Source organism: Drosophila takahashii, chromosome 3L (assembly GCF_030179915.1).
Source record: "Drosophila takahashii strain IR98-3 E-12201 chromosome 3L, DtakHiC1v2, whole genome shotgun sequence".
Taxonomy (NCBI): Eukaryota; Metazoa; Arthropoda; class Insecta; order Diptera; family Drosophilidae; genus Drosophila; species Drosophila takahashii.
Genome location: NC_091680.1, coordinates 25,243,657 through 25,263,176, shown reverse-complemented (window position 1 = coordinate 25,263,176; position 19,520 = coordinate 25,243,657). Strand labels below are relative to the sequence as shown.

At 40.5% G+C, this 19,520-nt stretch overlaps 3 protein-coding genes and 1 long non-coding RNA gene across 10 annotated transcripts in view; 2 read left to right on the top strand and 2 right to left on the bottom strand.

Moving 5' to 3' along the window:
- Positions 1 to 7,518, bottom strand: part of Rbp6 (RNA-binding protein 6) — a 194,505-nt gene extending 186,987 nt beyond the window's left edge. For 2 of the 7 annotated variants that reach the window (XR_011418872.1, XM_044393783.2), the window contains exons 1-2: positions 7,085 to 7,510; positions 4,734 to 5,429 (exon numbers count right to left, since the gene is read on the bottom strand). Coding sequence is in view for 6 of the 7 variants with exons in the window: in XM_044393783.2 (XP_044249718.1) it covers positions 4,734 to 4,822 (89 nt within the window). In the remaining variant the exon portion in view is untranslated. Of the gene's footprint in view, positions 1 to 4,733; positions 5,430 to 7,084 lie in introns of all 7 variants that reach the window. The other 5 variants (XM_044393782.2, XM_070216000.1, XM_070216001.1 and 2 more) reach the window with 5 other exon arrangements.
- Positions 7,519 to 10,978: 3,460 nt separating this feature from the next.
- Positions 10,979 to 15,015, bottom strand: Afg3l2 (AFG3 like matrix AAA peptidase subunit 2). Its single transcript, XM_017155388.3, has 4 exons — positions 14,681 to 15,015; positions 14,120 to 14,628; positions 12,906 to 13,301; positions 10,979 to 12,845 (listed from the first exon to the last, which is right to left on the bottom strand). The coding sequence occupies exons 1-4, from the start codon at positions 14,762 to 14,764 to the stop codon at positions 11,345 to 11,347; spliced, it is 2,490 nt and encodes an 829-aa protein (XP_017010877.2). The 5' UTR covers positions 14,765 to 15,015; the 3' UTR covers positions 10,979 to 11,344.
- A 1,726-nt stretch (positions 15,016 to 16,741) lies between these two features.
- On the top strand, positions 16,742 to 18,005 carry LOC108066716 (uncharacterized). The gene is made up of 4 exons (XM_017155336.3): positions 16,742 to 17,070; positions 17,142 to 17,375; positions 17,429 to 17,616; positions 17,699 to 18,005. Exons 1-4 carry the CDS (start codon positions 16,846 to 16,848, stop codon positions 17,988 to 17,990), a joined length of 939 nt encoding a protein of 312 aa, XP_017010825.2. The 5' UTR covers positions 16,742 to 16,845; the 3' UTR covers positions 17,991 to 18,005.
- Positions 18,006 to 18,662: 657 nt separating this feature from the next.
- Positions 18,663 to 19,149, top strand: LOC108066724 (uncharacterized). The gene is made up of 2 exons (XR_001770361.3): positions 18,663 to 18,928; positions 19,014 to 19,149. It is a non-coding gene; the product is annotated as an uncharacterized lncRNA (long non-coding RNA).
- Positions 19,150 to 19,520: the final 371 nt, after the last annotated feature.

The window sequence follows — 19,520 nt, the reverse complement described above, 5'->3', positions numbered from 1 at the left end:
AACTGTTAGTTAAATTGAAAGGGAGAAAGGCATTTCGTGAGGCATTCTAGCCACATTATAAGACTAAATTATTTGTTATTAAAAGGCTGGCTTTTTTAATCGGCTCCGCTTTGAGAATATTATTTTAACATGAGTGTTTTGGCCGTAAAATAAAATTCGCCTGGGAGAGATGCTAACCAACAAAGCTGGCACTTTAAGCTAATGGCTGTCCTAGAGTCAAATTGCCGCAGGCCTCATTATGCATACAAAATGGAAGCTTATTGGCCGGACAGGCGGCACAAACAGCCGTACAACGGACAACGGACAACCATACGGCGTACGGACCATGGAGCATGAAGCACGGACCAGGGACTACGGACAATGACAGTTGCGTTTACGTTACGGGCAAACAAACAAAACTACGGGCAATATGAAAGTGCGCACACAACGACACAAAATCATTTGAAAGCAATTATATCAGGCAAACACGGGGGACATGGGAATGGGCAGAATGTTGCACTGGGAATGGGTCAGTCCGTGCTCAAAGCACGGCGTACAATGAATCAATTTACGGTACGTAACAAAGCCGCAATTACAAGCGCCGGGAGAGCGACAGAGACGAGAAACAAAACGACAATTATGAAAAGAGCAGCGAGTGCAATTGCAATCGCAATCGCAATCGCCATTCCACTGACAGTCGTCTGTCGATGCGATGCACAATTTTTGGGGCCACGTTAAATGACGCAGGGGCCTGGACCATTTTTTGTTTTGCATCTCTTGCTGCCTTTCCTCGACTTGGTCCCCGCGTGTCGGTTCTAATGGATAATTGTCGGACTCGCATGCCGTTGAGATGCATTCTTGAACGGACCGAAAGGGTAGCGGCGGCGGGATTAGCGATGCGAAGGTGTGGGAATCACCCAACTGTTGCACTTGTTGCTTCCACTCTGAGGTCCAAAAGTGTCCCACTGTGCCGATGGTATAAAGACGGTTTTGAACTATTTAAAATCGCAGTTGATTACAGTTTCAGAAAATTACTTCTAGAATGTCTAAATGTAAAATGTCTAAAAAATATAAAACTAAAAATTCTATAATTTTATCAGCTTTATCATCAAAAAAGCCGAGAGCATCATTTCCTGAAAAATACTTATTAGAAATAATAAATATATTTTCAATTTAGTAATTAAGCCTAATTTATTTAAATTGTTAACTTAAAGCTAACTAATTTTTAAAAAATATGATTATGAATATTATGAGTATGATTATTGATTAGTTGAGACTTTAATGACAATTCTATTGTAAATAATCACGTTATCTCATAAGATCCCAATCATATGATCCCCAAAGTTATTTAATTACCCACACAAGGTATCACCGTGATCGATCACCCCAGAAAACGATCTCTCTCACTCGATGTTTGCTGCATTTCCACTAAAAATACATTGGCAAAGTGAATTGTATTAATAGCAGGGCATTTATTTAGTTATTTCGAAGTTTTGTGTGTTGTTTTTTTGATTTCAGTTTGTTTTATTTTCATTTTCTTTCGCCTTTGTGTTTATTTACTTTGCCATTTTGCGCCGAGCAGGCAGCTCGTCTTCTTTTATTTTCCGTGGGCCCTTCAAAAGATTTATAAAGTTTGCCAAAAGAGCGGGTGGAGGGGGGCGTCGTGAGCGGGGGGGCGGTAGCGTTCAAAATTACTGAGCCGTGGCGATCGCCGCGCCAGTCAACGAAACTGTGAATGGAATTGTATTCGCATGTTTTCAACGATATTCGCCAAGTTGCACAACGAAAATAGAGAAAGATACAGAGATACAAATACTAGTGCCAAGATGCGGATGCGCCTGTATTTGTGTATCTGGGCAGCGTCATCAAAAGGTATTTTGAATTAATTCAAGATTTATGCATTCAACATTCGCTAGGTGCCACATTTCCCATTCGCATCGCCACGAAACTTTTACCCAACTTCATGCTGCAGTTAGAGATGGGAAAGGTAAGGGACTTTCTTGGGTGAAAAGCAAATATTTAATTGATCTCAGAAGAACTCAAATTAAAGAATACCAAAATAGTAATTCATAAATTAAGCAATATTGAAGTATTCAAGGAGATTAATTTAAAAATGTGAAGGTACAACATAAAAGAAATCTTTATAAAAATCGAAAAGTAACATGGAATCACAATCAAAGCTTAGAATAAAAATAAAATTAAAACAAATATTTAAAAAGGGTAAGTATTTATAATGATTGTTAAAATATATTTAGAGATAGTACTTTTTTAATCTAGTTCATAAATTAAGCAATATTGAAATATCTAATAGGAGAATAATAAAAATATGTGAAGGTACAATATAAAAGAAATCTTTAAAAAATCAAAAACCGATTGTTGGAAAATATTTAGAGATATTACTCTTTTAATCTAGTTCAATTCAAAGTTAATAATTCCGTACCTATAGGTACATCTGCACTCCATCACTGGTTGGGTTGCAGTTGCACCAGTTGCTGGCGTTTCTGTTGCAGTTGTTGCACCTGCCAACATCGTCGGAGCCCAGCGAGCAGCAGGTGATCCATTTCTTTTATCCGGTGGCCTCCGCTTTCCCGCCACAAAAAATATGGCAAGGGATTTGGAGGGTAAAGAGATTCGGCAACCCATCCCGGCCCAGCCTATTTTTGCCTTCTGTGTTGTTGCGAGTTTGCCAAACTAATGCAAATAGACAAGATGAGCTGCAATCAGCATCCGCTCCCCCCCTTGTGGAGTGCTGAAATTCACTTGGGTTATACAATTTGCAGCATTTCGATAATAGATATATTTATAACCGTACATCTATGTGGATGTATATGCATGAAGTGCATAATTTATGGGCATTGCGTGTTCAATGGATTGCGACGGCTGTTCGGGCCATATGGCTGTACCTATGTCTTTTTGTCTATATATGTATCACTTGCTTTTTCCTATTTTGTGCCGGGTTTTCTCTCTGGGTAGCATCAATGACAAAGGGTTTATCTGGTATAAATTGGCATACAACAGTTGGTAAGCCCTTCTCGGCACTTCTTATAAAACTTACTTATATTAAGCATTAAAAATCAGCGACCCTAATTTTTATAAATATAACTAAATATGTAGCATAGAGATTTAAACTGAATTGCTAACCATCCTATTTAATATAATTAATTACTTATCAGTTTTGAATTGCATTGACTTTTTCTTTTTGTATTAAAAATGCAATTTATTTCTATTTGAGAATGATAACCAGTTCATTAAATTAAATGCAATTTGGTCGAACTATGATGATTTATTTAGCACGTTCAACTATAAAAGTTGACTTTAATTAATTTCAAATGCACATGTTATGTTATGTTTTTATTATAATTTAAGTTTAATTTTATTTCTATTGCCCGTTGAACTCCATATTCGATGAATCGTTATAACTAACCCTAACTTGTTCACTTTATGGGCTGCGTCAAAAGTCCATTCCACCACTACCTACAATCAGTCCACTTGCCTGCCAATCACTGGATCTTCCATTTGTTAGTCTGACTTTCTGACAGCAAAACGGCACCCAGACCATCAAGAACCCAACTGCAAACCGATGCAAATTATCAGCAATGCGGCTCGCAATTAATCTGCTGCATATGACACCGCAATCACAACTTAACCCATTTTGGCACAAATATAAATGTTGAATGAGGGGCTGAAAGCTGGGGAATCGGACTGATAATAAACTGTAGCCGGAAGGATGAAAGCGAGCCGAGAGCAGTAGCTGCATTGCACTAAAGCACTAAGCCGAATGGCTTTAATTGAATTTTGATGTCCTTGGCAAATTGTTTTCTAATTAGTTTCCCAGACTTGGATCCCCAGCTGGGCCGTCGTCCATTTCTGCTCAGTTTCGGCCAGTTCCGGCCCTAGTTGACATAGAAAACTTTCTGTCAACAACTCTAACTGCCTTGACACCACTCCCCAAGCCACGCTTCATTCTCTTCCGGCGCCCTGCGCTTCAATAATGACAAACTTAAAACTTAAACAATTAATACCACGTCCACGACCTCAAACTAAATAAAAAAGTTCTCGTTAACTTTAGCACTTCGAAGTTTGTATGCCCTTTCAGAATACTAAGTAATGTTCTCTAAAGAGATCTGTATAGGGATATATGTATATTTATCAAATTGGTAGGGTTTAATTAAATTTGACACCATATTTAAAAGAGTTTAGTAAAGTAAAATACCGCCTTGAATTTTACATTTTATATGATGTTAAATTGAAAGTACGCTTTGAAAAGGTATAGGAATTAAGAGTTTCAGGTGTACTTTAAATTTACAAAGCGGACAAGACAACGGCCAAAAATTATGTAAATACTTTATAGTTCTGTGAGTTGCTTTAAATGGTGTAATTTATTTTTAAATGTTGTCACGAATTTTAATTCGCTGTACAATTTGTTTTTAAGCCTCTTTATAAAATGTTCCAAAAAAGAATTTTCAGTCATTCTAGATTCATTTTTTCCCAAAAAAAAGTGGCATGTTTTAGAAGGAGTGGCTCTTTAGCTTCATTCAAATTTCTTCAAGTATATATAAGATCCTAATTTAATTTTTTGTATATATATAAAATAAATCGTTATTACTTAGAATTGTATTTGGAAATTTTTAATGGAAATGTAACAATATTGTTTTGAAATTATGAGTGACCTGGAAGTTATTTAAAAAGACAAAAATAATATTTTTCCCTTTTTTAAATACTTAAAATTTAAATTATATTATTAGTACACTCACCCCGGATCATTGGGCACCTCCGACGGGGAACAGGGCCCCAGCTCCACTTGCTGTTGTTGCTGCTGCTGCTGCTCAATCTTGATGTCCATGTTGAGGGTTTTGGCTCGTGATTGAGATTGAGTTGGAGCCGGTGTTCGAAATTCGGAGTTTGGAGCTGAGCTGAGCTGATGTGGTTGTCTGGCTGTCTATTCTATATTTGTTGCTCCAACGCCTTCTTTCCGGGCATCGAGGGTTGCGAGGGGAGGTCAATTGGTTCTGTGTTTTGGCTGAGTGGCTGTGTTACTTGGGTGTTATGAGTGGGCGGGGGATGCTGCTACTACGAGTTGGCTAACAAAGTGTTCCCTTAATCATTAGCCACGTTGGCTGCTAGTTGGCTATTCGATTGGCTTCCGGATTCCTTTATTTCCATTTGGCCTGGCTTTGGTTCGCCCGATGATTTTCCACGGCTTTCCCTTTGTTTTTTTATTTTGTAGCTTTTTACTAATAATTTGTTTACATTGCACACTTTGAATCACATTTCTTGGTTGTTTTAGTTGCTTCGTTTTGCAGGCCACTTTTGGTTTGGTGTTAATTTTATTGTGTATTTTGAATTAATTATTTGGTATTTAGACTTTAAGTTTTAGAAACGTTGCGTTAACTTTGGTTGTTGGTTTCCCAATTGATTTAAAGGCAACATATTACTGCAAAAGATCTGTTCTGTTTTGTTTTCGGTTGTGTTTGGTGAAAATTAATTAAATTGCAATTTTAAACTTTGCCCAGGGAAACTTTTGAAAAGGCAATTTTCCCCTTGACACCCCTCTCTTTCCCCTCTCTTTCCCACCCATCCGCAGCTGCTGCACCACCCGCAAAATGCAATGATTCGCAACGAACAATCGTAAAATGCAAAAAAGCGCAACCGATGAGGGGAAAAGAGGGGGGAGGGAAAAACAGTGGAGAAGGCAGGTGAGGAACGGGCTGAAAAAGGGGGCGGCAAGTGATGGCTGAGTGACAATTGGGATGCGCTGCTAAGAGAGCAAAAAGATCTTTGTTTGAAATAAATTTGACTCGCTTTATATGGCATCAGTCATCAAATTAATTTCCTAGAAAGGGGAAATACCTTTAAAAAGACGAAGCCATTTAAAATATTAATTAAATATTTGGTAAAAATACCATTTATAAAATGCGTATACGTAATATTCCTTTCTTAAAAGGAAAAAAATGTTCAATATTTTTATAAGCTTATTAACAAAAAATACAAAAATTTGTTTAACAATTTTTTCTGTGCTAAATAAAGAACACCTGAGATTCCCAGAAATTCGGGCACTTAAATTTTACAGCTTTGAACTTTTGTTGTTACTGCCATTAATTGCCGTTGCTCCCTCCCTACATTTTTGCGTTTTTCCTATATTTTGAGTGAATTTTTTAAGCATTTTCTGCGTTTAATACGCGCCTTGATCTTTCCCACACCCACAACAACAATAAAAGCAACAACAAATAATAGAGAATGATAGAGAGAGAGAGAGCGAGTGTGGGAGTGCGAAAGGGCAAGAAGAACGTTGCATGCAGTGACTCCCTCAACAAAAATAAAAACAACAATATAATAACGCGCAGCATGCAAGCTTTCACAAACAGACACTCACACACACAATCGGACTCCCCCACACACACACAAACGCGGAGAACATGCACCGTTACAACGAGAGCAGAAGTTAACTGGCGGCAGCAACAAACACGTGACCCGACAATTGCGACAATTGGCAGCACAAAATAAAAGAAAATAAACGAAAAACTAAAACAGAACTAAAAAAACACATGTGTGGCCAGTGATCGCCTATAGGGGGCGCTCTATTGATCAGTAATCGAAGGTACCGTTAGTTTGACCGACGACAGCCATTTTATTTGAGTGATCATTTATATGAGTAAACTAGAAGAGAGGCTTCAAAAGGAAGATTGTTGGTAAAATAGTCCTTCTAGATACTCTGAGTTTCATATATTTATTATTTGACATTTTTTAGGGATCCAATCACCATAATCATCAAAATAGGCTGTTTTGGATCTTTTACTTTGTCCAGTTTTGGATAGTTAGATAAAACGAACTCAAAACGTTGAATTTAATTCGCGATTTTAATTTAAGAATATGAAAAGATAAAATCGCTTACACTTGACAAACTAATTAAATGCTACTAACTCATGTTCTGAAATTTATGGCGAGGAGGACTCTCCCTTTCTCTCTCTACCGATCAAATATCGATGTTGCCGTTATTTTGCCGGCCGGCAGCCATTTTGCAGGAAAGATCAACACAAACGCAATGGGGTGCAAAGAATGTGCGAGAGGGGGGACGGCGGGGCGAAAGAGAAGGTTGCGCTTTAACTTCTTCTTCTTCAGCGGTTATTGTAGTTGTTTGCAATTAAAAACGAATGTCGCGCACTTTTATTTGTTTTCCCTATTTTTTGTTTTTTATTTTATATTATATAATCGTCAAATTGCACTCCACACAGCCATCGAGGTAAACAAAATGCAAATGCCCTCCACAGCAGGGTTTTTTTCTTTTCTCCTCCAACTATTTTATATTCCTCTCGGTATTGGTTGTATCTTGTACGCGATTTGGTAGCTGTTTTGTTTTGGTTTTGGCTTGGTTCAAAACGCACGCACTTCACGGGCGGCGGGGGAATCAACTCAGAAATCGGGGACTCGAGGAATATGTAGGAATTGCAACTGAAAGTGCAACTGTGGCGTTCCGTTTTTCTCAGTGCGCGCACACGAACGCGACAACCAACAAGACGACACTGAGACACTGAGCGGCGAGACCCCAAAACCCAACTGACGGCCCCAAACGACCGGCGGCAGCGACGTCGACTGCACTGCTGCACTCTCTGCTGCGGCTGTTTGCCGTTGTTGTTGTTGTTGCTGCTGCCGCTGCCCCACCGGAGCTTTGCGTCGGCAGAGCCAGCGACTGCGGCAGTTGCACTATTTACCGGCTGCACATGGCGCATGTACTTCAGCATCACAGCTGATAAGTGATAAGCCGCAGCGAAACAGAAGAGAGCGGGCGGCAGCCGGCGAGAGAGTGAAAGAGAGCAGTGGAAAGTTCTAGGAGAAAGCTCGAAATGAAAGAGCGGCGTTCTCTTCGACATAATGCAGCTTTCAAAGCTTACACTGCGGCAAATAATAATGAGTTAAAGATAGCAATTAGAAACAATTATAAATATTGCCATTTTAAGAAAACTTTGTGGACTAACTTATTTGTTTTGAATTTATATTACGTTTTAAGGGACCAGTCCATACAAATCGTGATAGGGCACTATGAGATGAGGGGTTTCAGCCAGGCGTCTGAGCAGGGACATTAAAAAACAGTTACAGAAGACTTTTTTTTAAATCGTATACTGAGATTTTTAGTTTTTAACGTCAATAATAGAATTTGTTTACTGTATATAATAATAAGTAATAATAAAAGAGAAGTCTCAAATAACAGTTATTTCACGTCCCATTTTCTGAAAAAAATAATAAAATAAATTGTCGTTTAAAGAAAAGCTTTCAGATTGGGGTTAGGGTTAGGTAAAGAAATGAAAATACTATGTTTACGTAATACATAAAGAGTGAGTGATCCAAAAATTATATTCTTTTTCTAACCTTGAAATATAGTAGAAAACAATTTCCAAAACTAAATAGTTTTTTTAGGTTTTAGGCTTTGCGAAATGGTCATAAAATAAATTTACAAATTACTCATACGACGCGTTGAAATTTCGTAGAAAAGAATCTTTGATCAAATGTTATACCCTTACAGACTTTTCCGATCCCATAAAGTATATATATTCTTGATCAGGATCAATAGGTTCAATAGGATCAATATGTCTGTTACGGTATTGAGCTCAGTTTAAAAGCTAGTGATCTGAAACTGAAACAGAGTCGGCCTGAAACATGTGAACGCAGATCAAGTTTGAAAAGCGCCCTGATCGGACGTCTATATCCTATAGCACCCATAGGAACAATAGAGTATAACTTGCAAGAATTGAAGATACTTCACGCAGCGTAAAAGCTATTGACATGAATCTATTCCCCCTCATAGGAACAATAGGGTAAAATCGGTCAAAACTTGATGTTTTTCAGGATTTTTCGGGCAATATATAAGCCATTCATATGAAATTCAAAATATGAATCTTTCCCAATTCTATTTTTATACCCTTGTAGAGGGTATTATAATTTCAGTCAGATGTTTGCAACGCAGTGAAGGAGACGTTTCCGACCACATAAAGTATATATATTCTTGATCAGCACCAATAGCCGAGTCTATCTAGCCATGTCCGTCTGTCCGTCTGTCCGTCTGTCCGTCTGTCCGTCTGTCCGTCTGTCCGTTTCTATGCGAACTAGTCTCTCAGTTTTAAAGCTATCGCGATGAAACTTTCCCGAAGGTCTTCTTTCTATTGCAGGTAGTACATATGTCGGAGCCAGCCGGATCGGACCACTATATCTTAAGGCTCCCAATCAAATATAAGAAAATTCATTGTAACTTTGTAGGAAGTAGGCGTTTTGATTCTTGACTACTTAAAAACAAAATTGAAATAAATCGAAACGCTGAATCTGGAATCCCTGGAACTGCACCGAGTGAGTAGTCTTTTATCTACAAGGGTATATAAGCTTCGGCTGGCCGAAGGTAGCTTCCTTTCTTGTTTAAGGCATACCTTAAGCAGAGTAAAAGCGCGATCCGATGTCTATATCCCATGGCTCCAATAGGAACAACAGGGTACAAAATTGTTAAAAATTTATTTTTTTTAATTATAAAATATTTGATTGTTCTTTAAGTCATGTTGCTATTCTAGTCAAATTTTCATTTACGAAAGCTGCATGGGTATTAAAACTTCGGCTTGCCGAAGTTAGCTCCCATCCTCGTTTGAAATATGTTTTGACCCCAGCCACACAAGTCCGCTTACACTAGTTTACAACTTTAAATTTTTTTTCGAGGTAAGCCTTGAGACCAATTTTTTTGATTAGTTTTGAGTTGCTTATCACGCTGAACAAATTAAAAAAAATTCCCAAAAAACCGCTCAGAAGATTTTCGCAAAAAATCCAGATTTTCGGCACTTTTTTTATAAAACCTAACGGATCTCAAAACCTGCACCTTTCCGAAAAGCTATTACTCGTTGTGATCGGGTCGCAATTAATGGAGGCACAACCTGTGAAAGTTATAAAAAAGTTTCATTTTTTTGTTATAGCTAGTTTTCATTTATGCCTAGTACTCACTTCAATCGAAAAGCCTACTAAATGCAAATCTCCTTACAAATTTTTGATCACGAAATTTTCCGCCTGTCATTTTTGCATAGAAATTTTCGTTTCGTTGCCTTTTTTATGGAAGTGAGTACTAGGCCTTACTTAAAAAAAATACACATAAAAATGTATAAATTATTTTGAGCTTTAAGATGTAAAGGCTCTTTTGTTGTTAACAAGTTAAGGCCATATATTTGCAAATGGAGTGCAAATTCTAGGAGATATGCATTTTTAAGTGAAACAACTAATATCCAAAAAAAAGCTTTTAAAGGCAAGTGGCTTGTTTTTGTTAGTTTGCTTTTTGACATACATATGAACAAAATAGGAGTATCTGTTGTACATTAAGGAGTATACTTTATAGTTGAAGTACTTTAAAATTTAAAGTTTAAATGTATTTGAAATACGCCTACTTTTACCCATATTTTGTTCATATGTCAAAAACCAAGCTAACAAAAGCAGGCCACCTGGCTTGAAAAGCATTTTTTGGAAATGGGTTGTTTCACAAAAAAATGCATTTATCCTATAATTCACACTCCATTTGCAAATATATGGCCTTTTGAGATCTGTTAGGTTTTATAAAAGAAGTGCCAAAAATCTGTATTTTTGCGAATATCTTCAGAACAGTTCTTTGGGAATTTTTATTATTTTTGTATAGCGTGATTAGCAACTCAGAACTAATCAAAAAAATTGGTCTCAAGGCTTACCTTTTTTGGCTGTGAACTAGTGTTTACAAAAACAAGGGGTCCTTACCAACTTGTGCGGCTAGGAGGATGGACCTCTCCTGTAACAAACTTGCGCTGCACAGGAATCTCCCTACTGTTTATATGCTTAGTCCCAACATTATAGCTCTTATAATTTTCGAGATCTTAGCGGTCATACGAACATGGCTAGATCGACTCGGCTAGTAACACGTGTTCCATATAATTACAACTACAAACAAGTTACAATATTCATAAATGAAAACACTACCTCATCCGTAGCAAAATAATACAACTATTTGAACTATATTTCGACTTAAAAACATCGTTTAATTTCGTTTTCCCACACTGACAGGTTTTATCCATTTTTTATTGCGTTCTGAAAATACGGCATACGGGAAATTTAGTACAGTCGCTCATTTGCTCAACACTGGAACGAGGTATCCATGGGGGCTATCTTAAAATTATGCAAAAACAATGATGTACGCGTCGTGAAGAACTGGAACTCCAGAAGGTCTGGGAACTCCTTTGAGCCCTCTCTACGTTTCGCAGGTTGGGGCTTTTTTCTCCGGTCCGCAATTGGGGATTACAACAAAAACAACGAGATGTCGGCACCCTCGAACTGCCACTCCAAAAGGCCCCATCCACCGAGACATCGGATTAACGGTAGCCTAACTGCTCTGGGCAGTGACGGGCTTGGTGGGCGGCGGCGGAGTGGGCGTGCTGCCGGCGTCCAGAGGCTCCGGACGCTCCTTCTCCTTGTTCCAGCTCTTGAGGCCTTCGGGCAGCGTGGTGTCCTCCTCGAAGGAGCCGGTTCCCTCGACGAACTCCTCGTAGGTGGACTTCTCCTTGAAGGGTCGCGGGCCCAGCAGCTCGATCATGTCATCTCGGCTGAGGACTTCGTTTTGCAGCAGTCTCTCCGCTACCTTCTGCACATCCGCCTTGTGCGTGGTTAACAGACTGGTGGTGGCCTCGTGGGCGCACTTGATGATCGACCTCACCTCGCTGTCGATTATCTGGGCGGTGTCCTCCGAATAGGGCTTGCTGAAGACGGGATCGCCGGCCTGGCCCACATCGAAGCTGACCTGTCCGACCTTCTCGTTCATGCCGAAACGCACCACCTGCGAGTAGGCGATGTCGGTGATCTTCTTCAGATCATCCTGGGCACCCGTGGTGATGCGGTTGAAGAACAGCTCCTCGGCCACACGGCCGCCGAGGGTCATGCACATGCGATCGAACAGCTGCTCCTTCGAAAGCAAGTAGTGATCCTTGGGCAGATACTGCGCGTAGCCCAGACCCTTGCCGCGCGGGATGATCGACACCTTGAGCAGGGGATCGGCGTGCTCCAAGAACCAGCCGGCCACCGCATGGCCAGCCTCGTGATGGGCCACAGTTCGCTTTTCCTCCGGCGCCAGGACATTGGTCTTCTTTTCCATGCCGGCGATAACACGCTCGATGGCCTGCTCGAAGTGCTTGAGGACAATCGAGTCCTTGGAGTCGCGGGCGGCAATCAAAGCGGCTTCATTACACACATTGGCTATGTCGGCGCCTGTGAAACCGGGCGTCAGGGCCGCCATCTTCCGGCTCAGCTCGTTCTTGTCCAGCGATGTCTTCAGGTTACCCAGATGCACCTTGAAGATGCTCGCCCTGCCCTTGATATCCGGAGCCGGCACGTAGATCTGCCGATCGAAGCGACCTGGTCGCATGAGAGCCTTGTCCAGGATATCCACACGATTGGTAGCCGCCAGCACCACCACGTTTGTTGTGGTATTGAAGCCATCCATCTCGACCAGCAGCTGGTTGAGGGTATTCTCCTGCTCCGAGTGGCCGCCGAAGGTCTTGCCACCGCGTTTCCGACCCACGGCGTCGATTTCGTCGATGAACAGGATGCAGGGAGCATGCTTGCGGGCCATGGCGAACATGTCGCGGACACGAGACGGTCCGACGCCCACAAACATCTCGAGGAACTCGGATCCCGACACGGTGATAAAGGGCACGTTCGCCTCGCCGGCGGTGGCCTTGGCCAAAAGCGTTTTACCCGTGCCAGGTGGGCCAGTGAGCATGGCCCCCTTTGGTATCTTGGCGCCCAGATCGATGTACTGCTGCGGGTTCTTCAGGAAGTTCACGAACTCCATGATCTCGATCTTGGCCTCCTCGCAACCGGCAACGTCCCTGTTAGCATAATATAAACGGTATTAAGCGTGTGGCTCTAGAAATGTGTCACCAACTTACTTGAAACCCACTCCAATCTCTGTGGGATTGGTCAGCTTGGCGGTGGACTGCATAACGCCGCCGAAGAGGCCACCTCCCTTGCGTCCTCGGCCACCGCCCATCATGTCCGCCGACTTTCGCATCATGTAGACCAGAAAGCCGATGATGAGCAGCGTGGGCAGCAGGCCCGTCAAACTGGCGGCCTCCACCTCGTTGCGGTAGATGACGGGCACAAAGTTGATGGACTCGGTTCCCTGCTCCGCCTGGGCCGTTTCCAGGTTCCGCTCAAAGCTATCGACGCTGCCGATGTTGAACCACAGGACTCCACCGCCGCTGTTGCTGTTCTGCTGAAGCCGCACGCGCACCCACTTCTTGTTGACCACCTCCAGCTTCTCCACCACGCCCTTGGTCAGGTAGCTGTTTATGGGCGGGAACAAGAAAGAGATGTGATTTATAAATATAAATTTAATGGAGGAATATACTATTCTACCTGTGAAGTGGATTAGAAATTTACTATTACCAATAGTACAATATAGTCTTTCGTATATACAAGGAAAACTTTAATGAACAATTTGTTCCCCTCCTATTGTGCCATTTCTTATAACTTATGTGCAACTATAAATGATTCCCTTAATCTGTTTTTTTAAATAATTTAAAATATTAGTTAATTAAATAACGAAATCTGGACTTGAGTTTTAAGAACCAAATAGTTTTTGGGATAGGAATTTTTTGGCAATTCAGGTACTTTCTAATGTATGATTGGAAATAATTGAAATTGGGTTTCCACAACTAAAATGAATAAAATAGAATCCAAACATAAATAAAGTTCTAACCTAGTTAACTTGGAAATGCTATTACAGAAGAAAGTTCCATTATTTATTTACTTAGCTCTTAACCATGTTAGCAACTATTAAGAATTCCATTAATCTGGTTTTAATATAAGTAAGTAATTTGAAATTTTAGGTAAATAAAAAATTAAATAGTGACTTAAGAACTAAATAGTTTTTGGGATAGGAATTTTCAGGCAATTCAGGTATTTTATGATATATGATTGGAAATAGTTGAAATTGGGTTTCCCCAATCAAAATAAATAAATTAGAATCCAAACATAAATAAACTTCCAAACTAGTTAACTTGGAAATGCTATTACAGAAGAATGTTTTATCAATAACCTATTGGTTTCTATCTTTCATCATCAAATGATTTATATATGGAACTGCAACGAGACCCCTCACCTATTGACGAACTCCTTCCAGGAGATCTCCTTGTAGCCCATCTCGAAGAAGGCGAACGAGCCGACCAGGACGACGGCTCCGATGGCGCCCAAGAGGATCCACCGCTCCCTGTCGCCGCCGCCGCCGCCCTCGCCCAGGGGCCTTCCGCCGGGCGTGTTGCCGCCCCTTCCCGCCGGTCCCCGCGTGCTGTTGCTGAACATGCCGAAGTTCCAGTCGGACTTCGATTCCGTCTGGGATCGTGGGGGCTTGGCCGAGGCGGGTGACGATGTGCTGGGCTTCTCCGAGGCGGATTTGCTGGTTCCCGACGATCCGGGCTTCTTGTCGCCGGCGGTTCCTTTGGGCTGGCCAGAGGACTTGCCGCCGGCCTCGAAATATTTCTCGAAACCCTTCGGTGGCTTCTTGCAGAGCAGCTGGATCTGTTTGACTATGTAGCGCAGCAGGGGCGACAGCTCCGCGGGCAGTATGTAGACTCCATTGCCCGTGGCTCCCATGGATGAGGTGCGTTGGACCTGTAAAGTTGGCTATTAGCTGGAATTCCCTCTTATTTCATTGCGAACTCACCTTTTCCGTCAACGAGCCCGCTGTGTAGTTGCGCCGCATCAATCCGGCCATCGTTTTGGCCGTGCCAAACAGCCGGAACGCCATGACTACGGCGGTTTTTCGGTTTTCGCTAGGTTACCCAACGATCGGTCGCCCGGATTGCGTGGCCACCGCCTCTGAAGCTCCTTCACACTGACACAATTTTGGCACGGAAATAGTGGGTTTCTCGAACTGTCGCCGAAAGTCGCCGCCTCACCGTGTTTCGTTTGGAATTTTCTCGGGTTTCTGTTTTCGCAATTGAATTGGCTGAAAACGTTCTTATTATTACACTGAGCGGTGCGATTGTGAAATAAGAAATATACTTTTTATACCAGTTTTATTCATTCAAAAATACCAAAAAGACGGTCACGCTAAAGTAATCGATGTCACGTGGATACTATCGATTATATTCGTATTGTATACGATAGTTTCAATTCAAATCTCTAATAGCCTCTTCCCATAGAGTCCATCCGTTAGAAACGGTTGGGATTTTTGACGAATGTGAAACTCGTGTTCCCACAGAACTCCATCCACCATCTACCATCCAATAACAGCTGACTGAAGAGCAGTTGCTCAGCTCAACATTAACGAAGGGGGATTTCAACTCGGGAAAACTATTGTAAAATTGCGCTCTCCTAATTTTACTGTAGAATAATACAATAATTAGATTAAGAAAATAGTTTAAAAACACATCTGAACGTTTATAACATATCCTACAACGAGTATGCATACATATTGCTGACTGGGGGGAGCCTAACCTCCCGTACCCCACACTCCGCTCTTACTACGCCTCTGCCTAGCCAATATTAATATGAAAAATTTGTAAACAAAACACAATTAATACTGTTTTTGGTAAATTATAGCAACTTTGGAACTTTATAGGAGTACAAAGTACACTTTTAATTAATATTAGTTATATTTACGAAGTGCAGAACATATTTTGACACTTTGCTGCAAACATTGATGTTTTCGTACGCACATTTTGGCCCACACATAGCAACCTGCTCGCGAACGCTTTTCCGCTCATAACAAACTACAAATAATTCAAAAAGACCCAAAAAACAATGAGCTGAAGCATTATTTCATTTTTTCCCGCCATCGATTTGATTTGTTCTTGCAGACATCGTTCCAATTTTCACAGTCAAGAGGAAGAATTCAGAGTTGCACCGAGAAAACATCGCCCAACTATCGCATAAAAGAGCCCGTCAAAGTCCGTCAAAATTGGATGGCGGACTAACTGGGAAATTTTCGGAACGGCAAAACCTTACGGACCATCCGTTCAACGGATGGTAGATGGTGGATGGAGCTCTGTGGGAAGACCCTATAAACTGTTAAACAAAAAGAATTTTTTTTTAATTTTATAAATGAGCGCTCGATAGGGAATTTAAATATTTCTCTCTGCTTGTCTGGCTTGCTTTCAGGATCTTTGTTAAACTATGTGTATCATTGATTTCAAGGTAATTGCCATTAATCAATTCGCTATCATTTGATTAAACTGCCTCTCGCAACTCACGAGAGGTGAGTGTAATTGGCAGCCCTGCCTAGCAGTGACTCAACCCATCTCATGTATTATTGATATAAGTAAAATGTCTCTTTCGACACGACATTTTACATTCTGACTGTGTTTCTACCCGGGAAGGGGCAGGCTGATGTGGCGCGAACTCTGGAGGTGCCTGTCGAAGGCCTGCTTGCTCGTCGTGGAGTACTTGCGCAAGATGCACTGGGACTCCTTTCGTTTGACGTTGCCCTGAAGCCGCCTCTTGTGCAGGAGCGTTTCCTGGTGCCTCTTCATGCTGTTAAAGCCGACGATCCATATGTTGCACACCTTGCAGTGGAAACGCTCCTTGCCAAGGTGGACCGACAGGTGCACGTCGACGCTTGTCCGTACGGACGTGTACGGACAGAAGGGGCACTTCCATTCGTACTTCGAGACTTGCTCCACAGTGTTGAACCCACAGGTGTGCTCCTGCAAGTCGCTGATGCGGACGAAATACAGTGTATAAGATATTTCTGTGACACCCTCGATATGATCTAAAAATATTAGCTAAGGGTTAGTTGTCTTTACAAAATACACAGCATATTTTATTTCTCAAAATCAAATATTCGGAACGGGAAACAATAAATCCAATGAATGCATAGATATTTATATGGAGGGGCCTCAAGAAGTTAAGTTGGCGGACTTGCCAGTTGAGATCTGGGAGAGGGTCCTTTCCCATTTGGACGTGAAACATCATAAATTATTACGGGAAGTATCAGATGAGCTAGAAGACATCAGCAATTCTTATGTATTGCACCGCTACAAGTGCTATGAGTTAGCCCATCAGAAAAGTCCAAAAAATAAGCGCGACTACAAAGCTAGGGTCGTGTTGCAGGTGGGTTTGCTCTTGACTTAGTACCTGTTTTTCCTAACAATTTCTTATCTAATTTTCAAACTATTCCTTAGGTAATTCGGTACGTGGTTAGCTACTTTACCGATAAGGACTACGAGTCACATATTGTCCTCAGCTTGTTGACCCTCCAAGGTGAGGAATACGCGGTGAGAGCTCAGCTAAAAAAATTTCTTGTTAATTTTCTGTTCCGTTTGGAGAGCCCATTGAATGATTTTACTGCTGAGGGCAAGAAACAACTTCAACTCAGACGCCTCCATTATACAATGGCATTAATCAGACTGCTGCGAGTGAGTAACACGTTGGTATAATTGTCACATCCTGCATGAAAGTGTCCTTGCAGCAATTTCGAAATTTCCGGATCATAGGCATTGGCATGCCCCTGTTGCACTGGATTTTGGAGATAGAGCTGGACAATACCTTGTTCGGAACCATTGAAGAGGTCAAGCAAAGTGAGTCCCAGAGACGTGTATACTTTATGGTCATTATTGCCGAGCTGCTTTTCTACGAGATGAGACACAAAACTTGTAGGTAAGCATTCTGCCCAAAGGATTATTTGTTTTCTTGTATTCCTTTCGCATTTTATCCTCGTAATGAACCCATTTTATTGCAGCAGAGAGATGGATACTGATGGTACCATGTACAACTATGGTATCCTTTCCGAATCAACAGCTACACGCACTCCACGGCTACAGATCAAGTTCGAGGTGCAGGGACCGCAGAGTGTAATTAATCTACTGCATGATGTCACCACCGGAACAGACGACCCTAGCAAACCTTTTAACATGCCTCCGGAATCGGTCTTTACTGCTAACATCACGGTTAAGAGTTTTCGAGGACCCAACTATCTGTATAATGGCGATTTTCACATTAATATTTTAAAGTTGTCTGATCTATATGAGTGAAGTGATATTTCACAAAAATAATTTAAAATTAATTAATAATTTAAAACGATAATTGGTGTAATTTATTTTTTAACAGCTATCAGATAATTGTAGCCATAAAGGTAAGGTTAAAAAATCTTTTGCTATCAAAAATGTACTTTAATATATTTATACTTAATATATGCTTAAATATACTTTGTATGAGAATACATATTAATAACGAGATACCGCTGACGGTAATTGCTTTAAGATTAAATAAGGGCAGCGATAAAATAAACAAAAATATTTTATAAATATACAATTATTTGTATCGGCTTATCATATCACCTAATCCGATTAAAAATAGATTATCACATTTTCCACGTACCTATTTTCCAAATCATTTTCTAATCCGTACTTATACTTATCTTTTAATCTGACTATTTCTTTATCAGATGCTTAATCAAACTGTCAAGGTTTTTCAATATAAATCCCTTTGTGAATTATGAAAAATGTTCAGCTATTTTGTAGAAATATTTCCTAGCAAATCCTACGAAAATTTTTTATTTCCCTTTTATTTCGGTTTCGAAACCTATACCCGCGGACTATATAGGAAGGAGCGAAAGTTAAGAGAAAGAACCATATGTAATTTCTCTTTGCACCGATTGGTTTTAAACCAGACTCTCTCCGAGCGGACGTAATATTGGAAAAGTATGATATTCCATACTGTGGGCAACCGAGAGATTTTCTTTGCTCGGCTTTCCGATCTCGATCATTCGCTCTGGCGTTCTTGAGACGGAACAACGTAAATTTCCGCGATTAATCGGTTCCATCCAAAAAAAATAATTAAGATGATGACATACGCGAACAGCAAGCCGTTAATAATTGCAGTAAACTCATTCGTTTTTATAGCCGGTATAATTTTGTTAGTTATCTACCATTGCGGCAATAAAGATGATAAACCTCAAAATAACTAAGAAGTAAGTGCACCTTGTGATATATTCGAAACGCGACACTTTTTACGGCTGCAATGTAAATAAATATGTGTTTGTTTTATTGTTTTAGTTACTGTCTTGTCGGTGCGATACAATGTCAATCACACATCGATGCACAACAATTAGAAATCTTATACTGAACTCATTGCTAAAGCCAAGAAATATAACATGATCGGACTACAAATAAACTGAATTGATGAAAAATATTTGCACTTTTGCTTTTTTATTAATTTTGCGGTTTTCTTTATACTAAGTCATTGACAAGTGAATCTGTGAGGTAGGTCTGTTTGCTAAGACATACAAACACAAGCCAATAATTTTTTAAAGATAAACATAATGTCGTATCTTAATAATTTTACGTTAAATACATATATACTCTCTGTTCTGATTATTTTATCATTTTATATACGAATTTATATCTACAGAAACAACGAAACTTGTGTGCTTTGATTCGATTAGTAGTCTCTATTGCGGTTATATGGTTTTTAAACTTTTCGAAATGATAAGGCACTAATTCGGTAACCATAATCATAAAAACTTGATAAAACCGCTTTGACACCTGTTCAGTGATTCAAAA

Bases quoted from the DNA above. Each gene is read 5' to 3' on its own strand.
- Afg3l2 (XM_017155388.3), bottom strand. From the start codon at position 14,764: ATGGCGTTCCGGCTGTTTGGCACGGCCAAAACGATGGCCGGATTGATG. The intron at 14,629-14,680 runs GTGAGTTCGCAA...CCAACTTTACAG, and splicing joins CGGGCTCGTTGACGGAAAAG to GTCCAACGCACCTCATCCAT. The intron at 13,302-14,119 runs GTGAGGGGTCTC...GCCCATAAACAG, and splicing joins TGGAAGGAGTTCGTCAATAG to CTACCTGACCAAGGGCGTGG.
- LOC108066716 (XM_017155336.3), top strand. From the start codon at position 16,846: ATGGAGGGGCCTCAAGAAGTTAAGTTGGCGGACTTGCCAGTTGAGATC. The intron at 17,071-17,141 runs GTGGGTTTGCTC...ACTATTCCTTAG, and splicing joins AAGCTAGGGTCGTGTTGCAG to GTAATTCGGTACGTGGTTAG. The intron at 17,617-17,698 runs GTAAGCATTCTG...ATTTTATTGCAG, and splicing joins ATGAGACACAAAACTTGTAG to CAGAGAGATGGATACTGATG.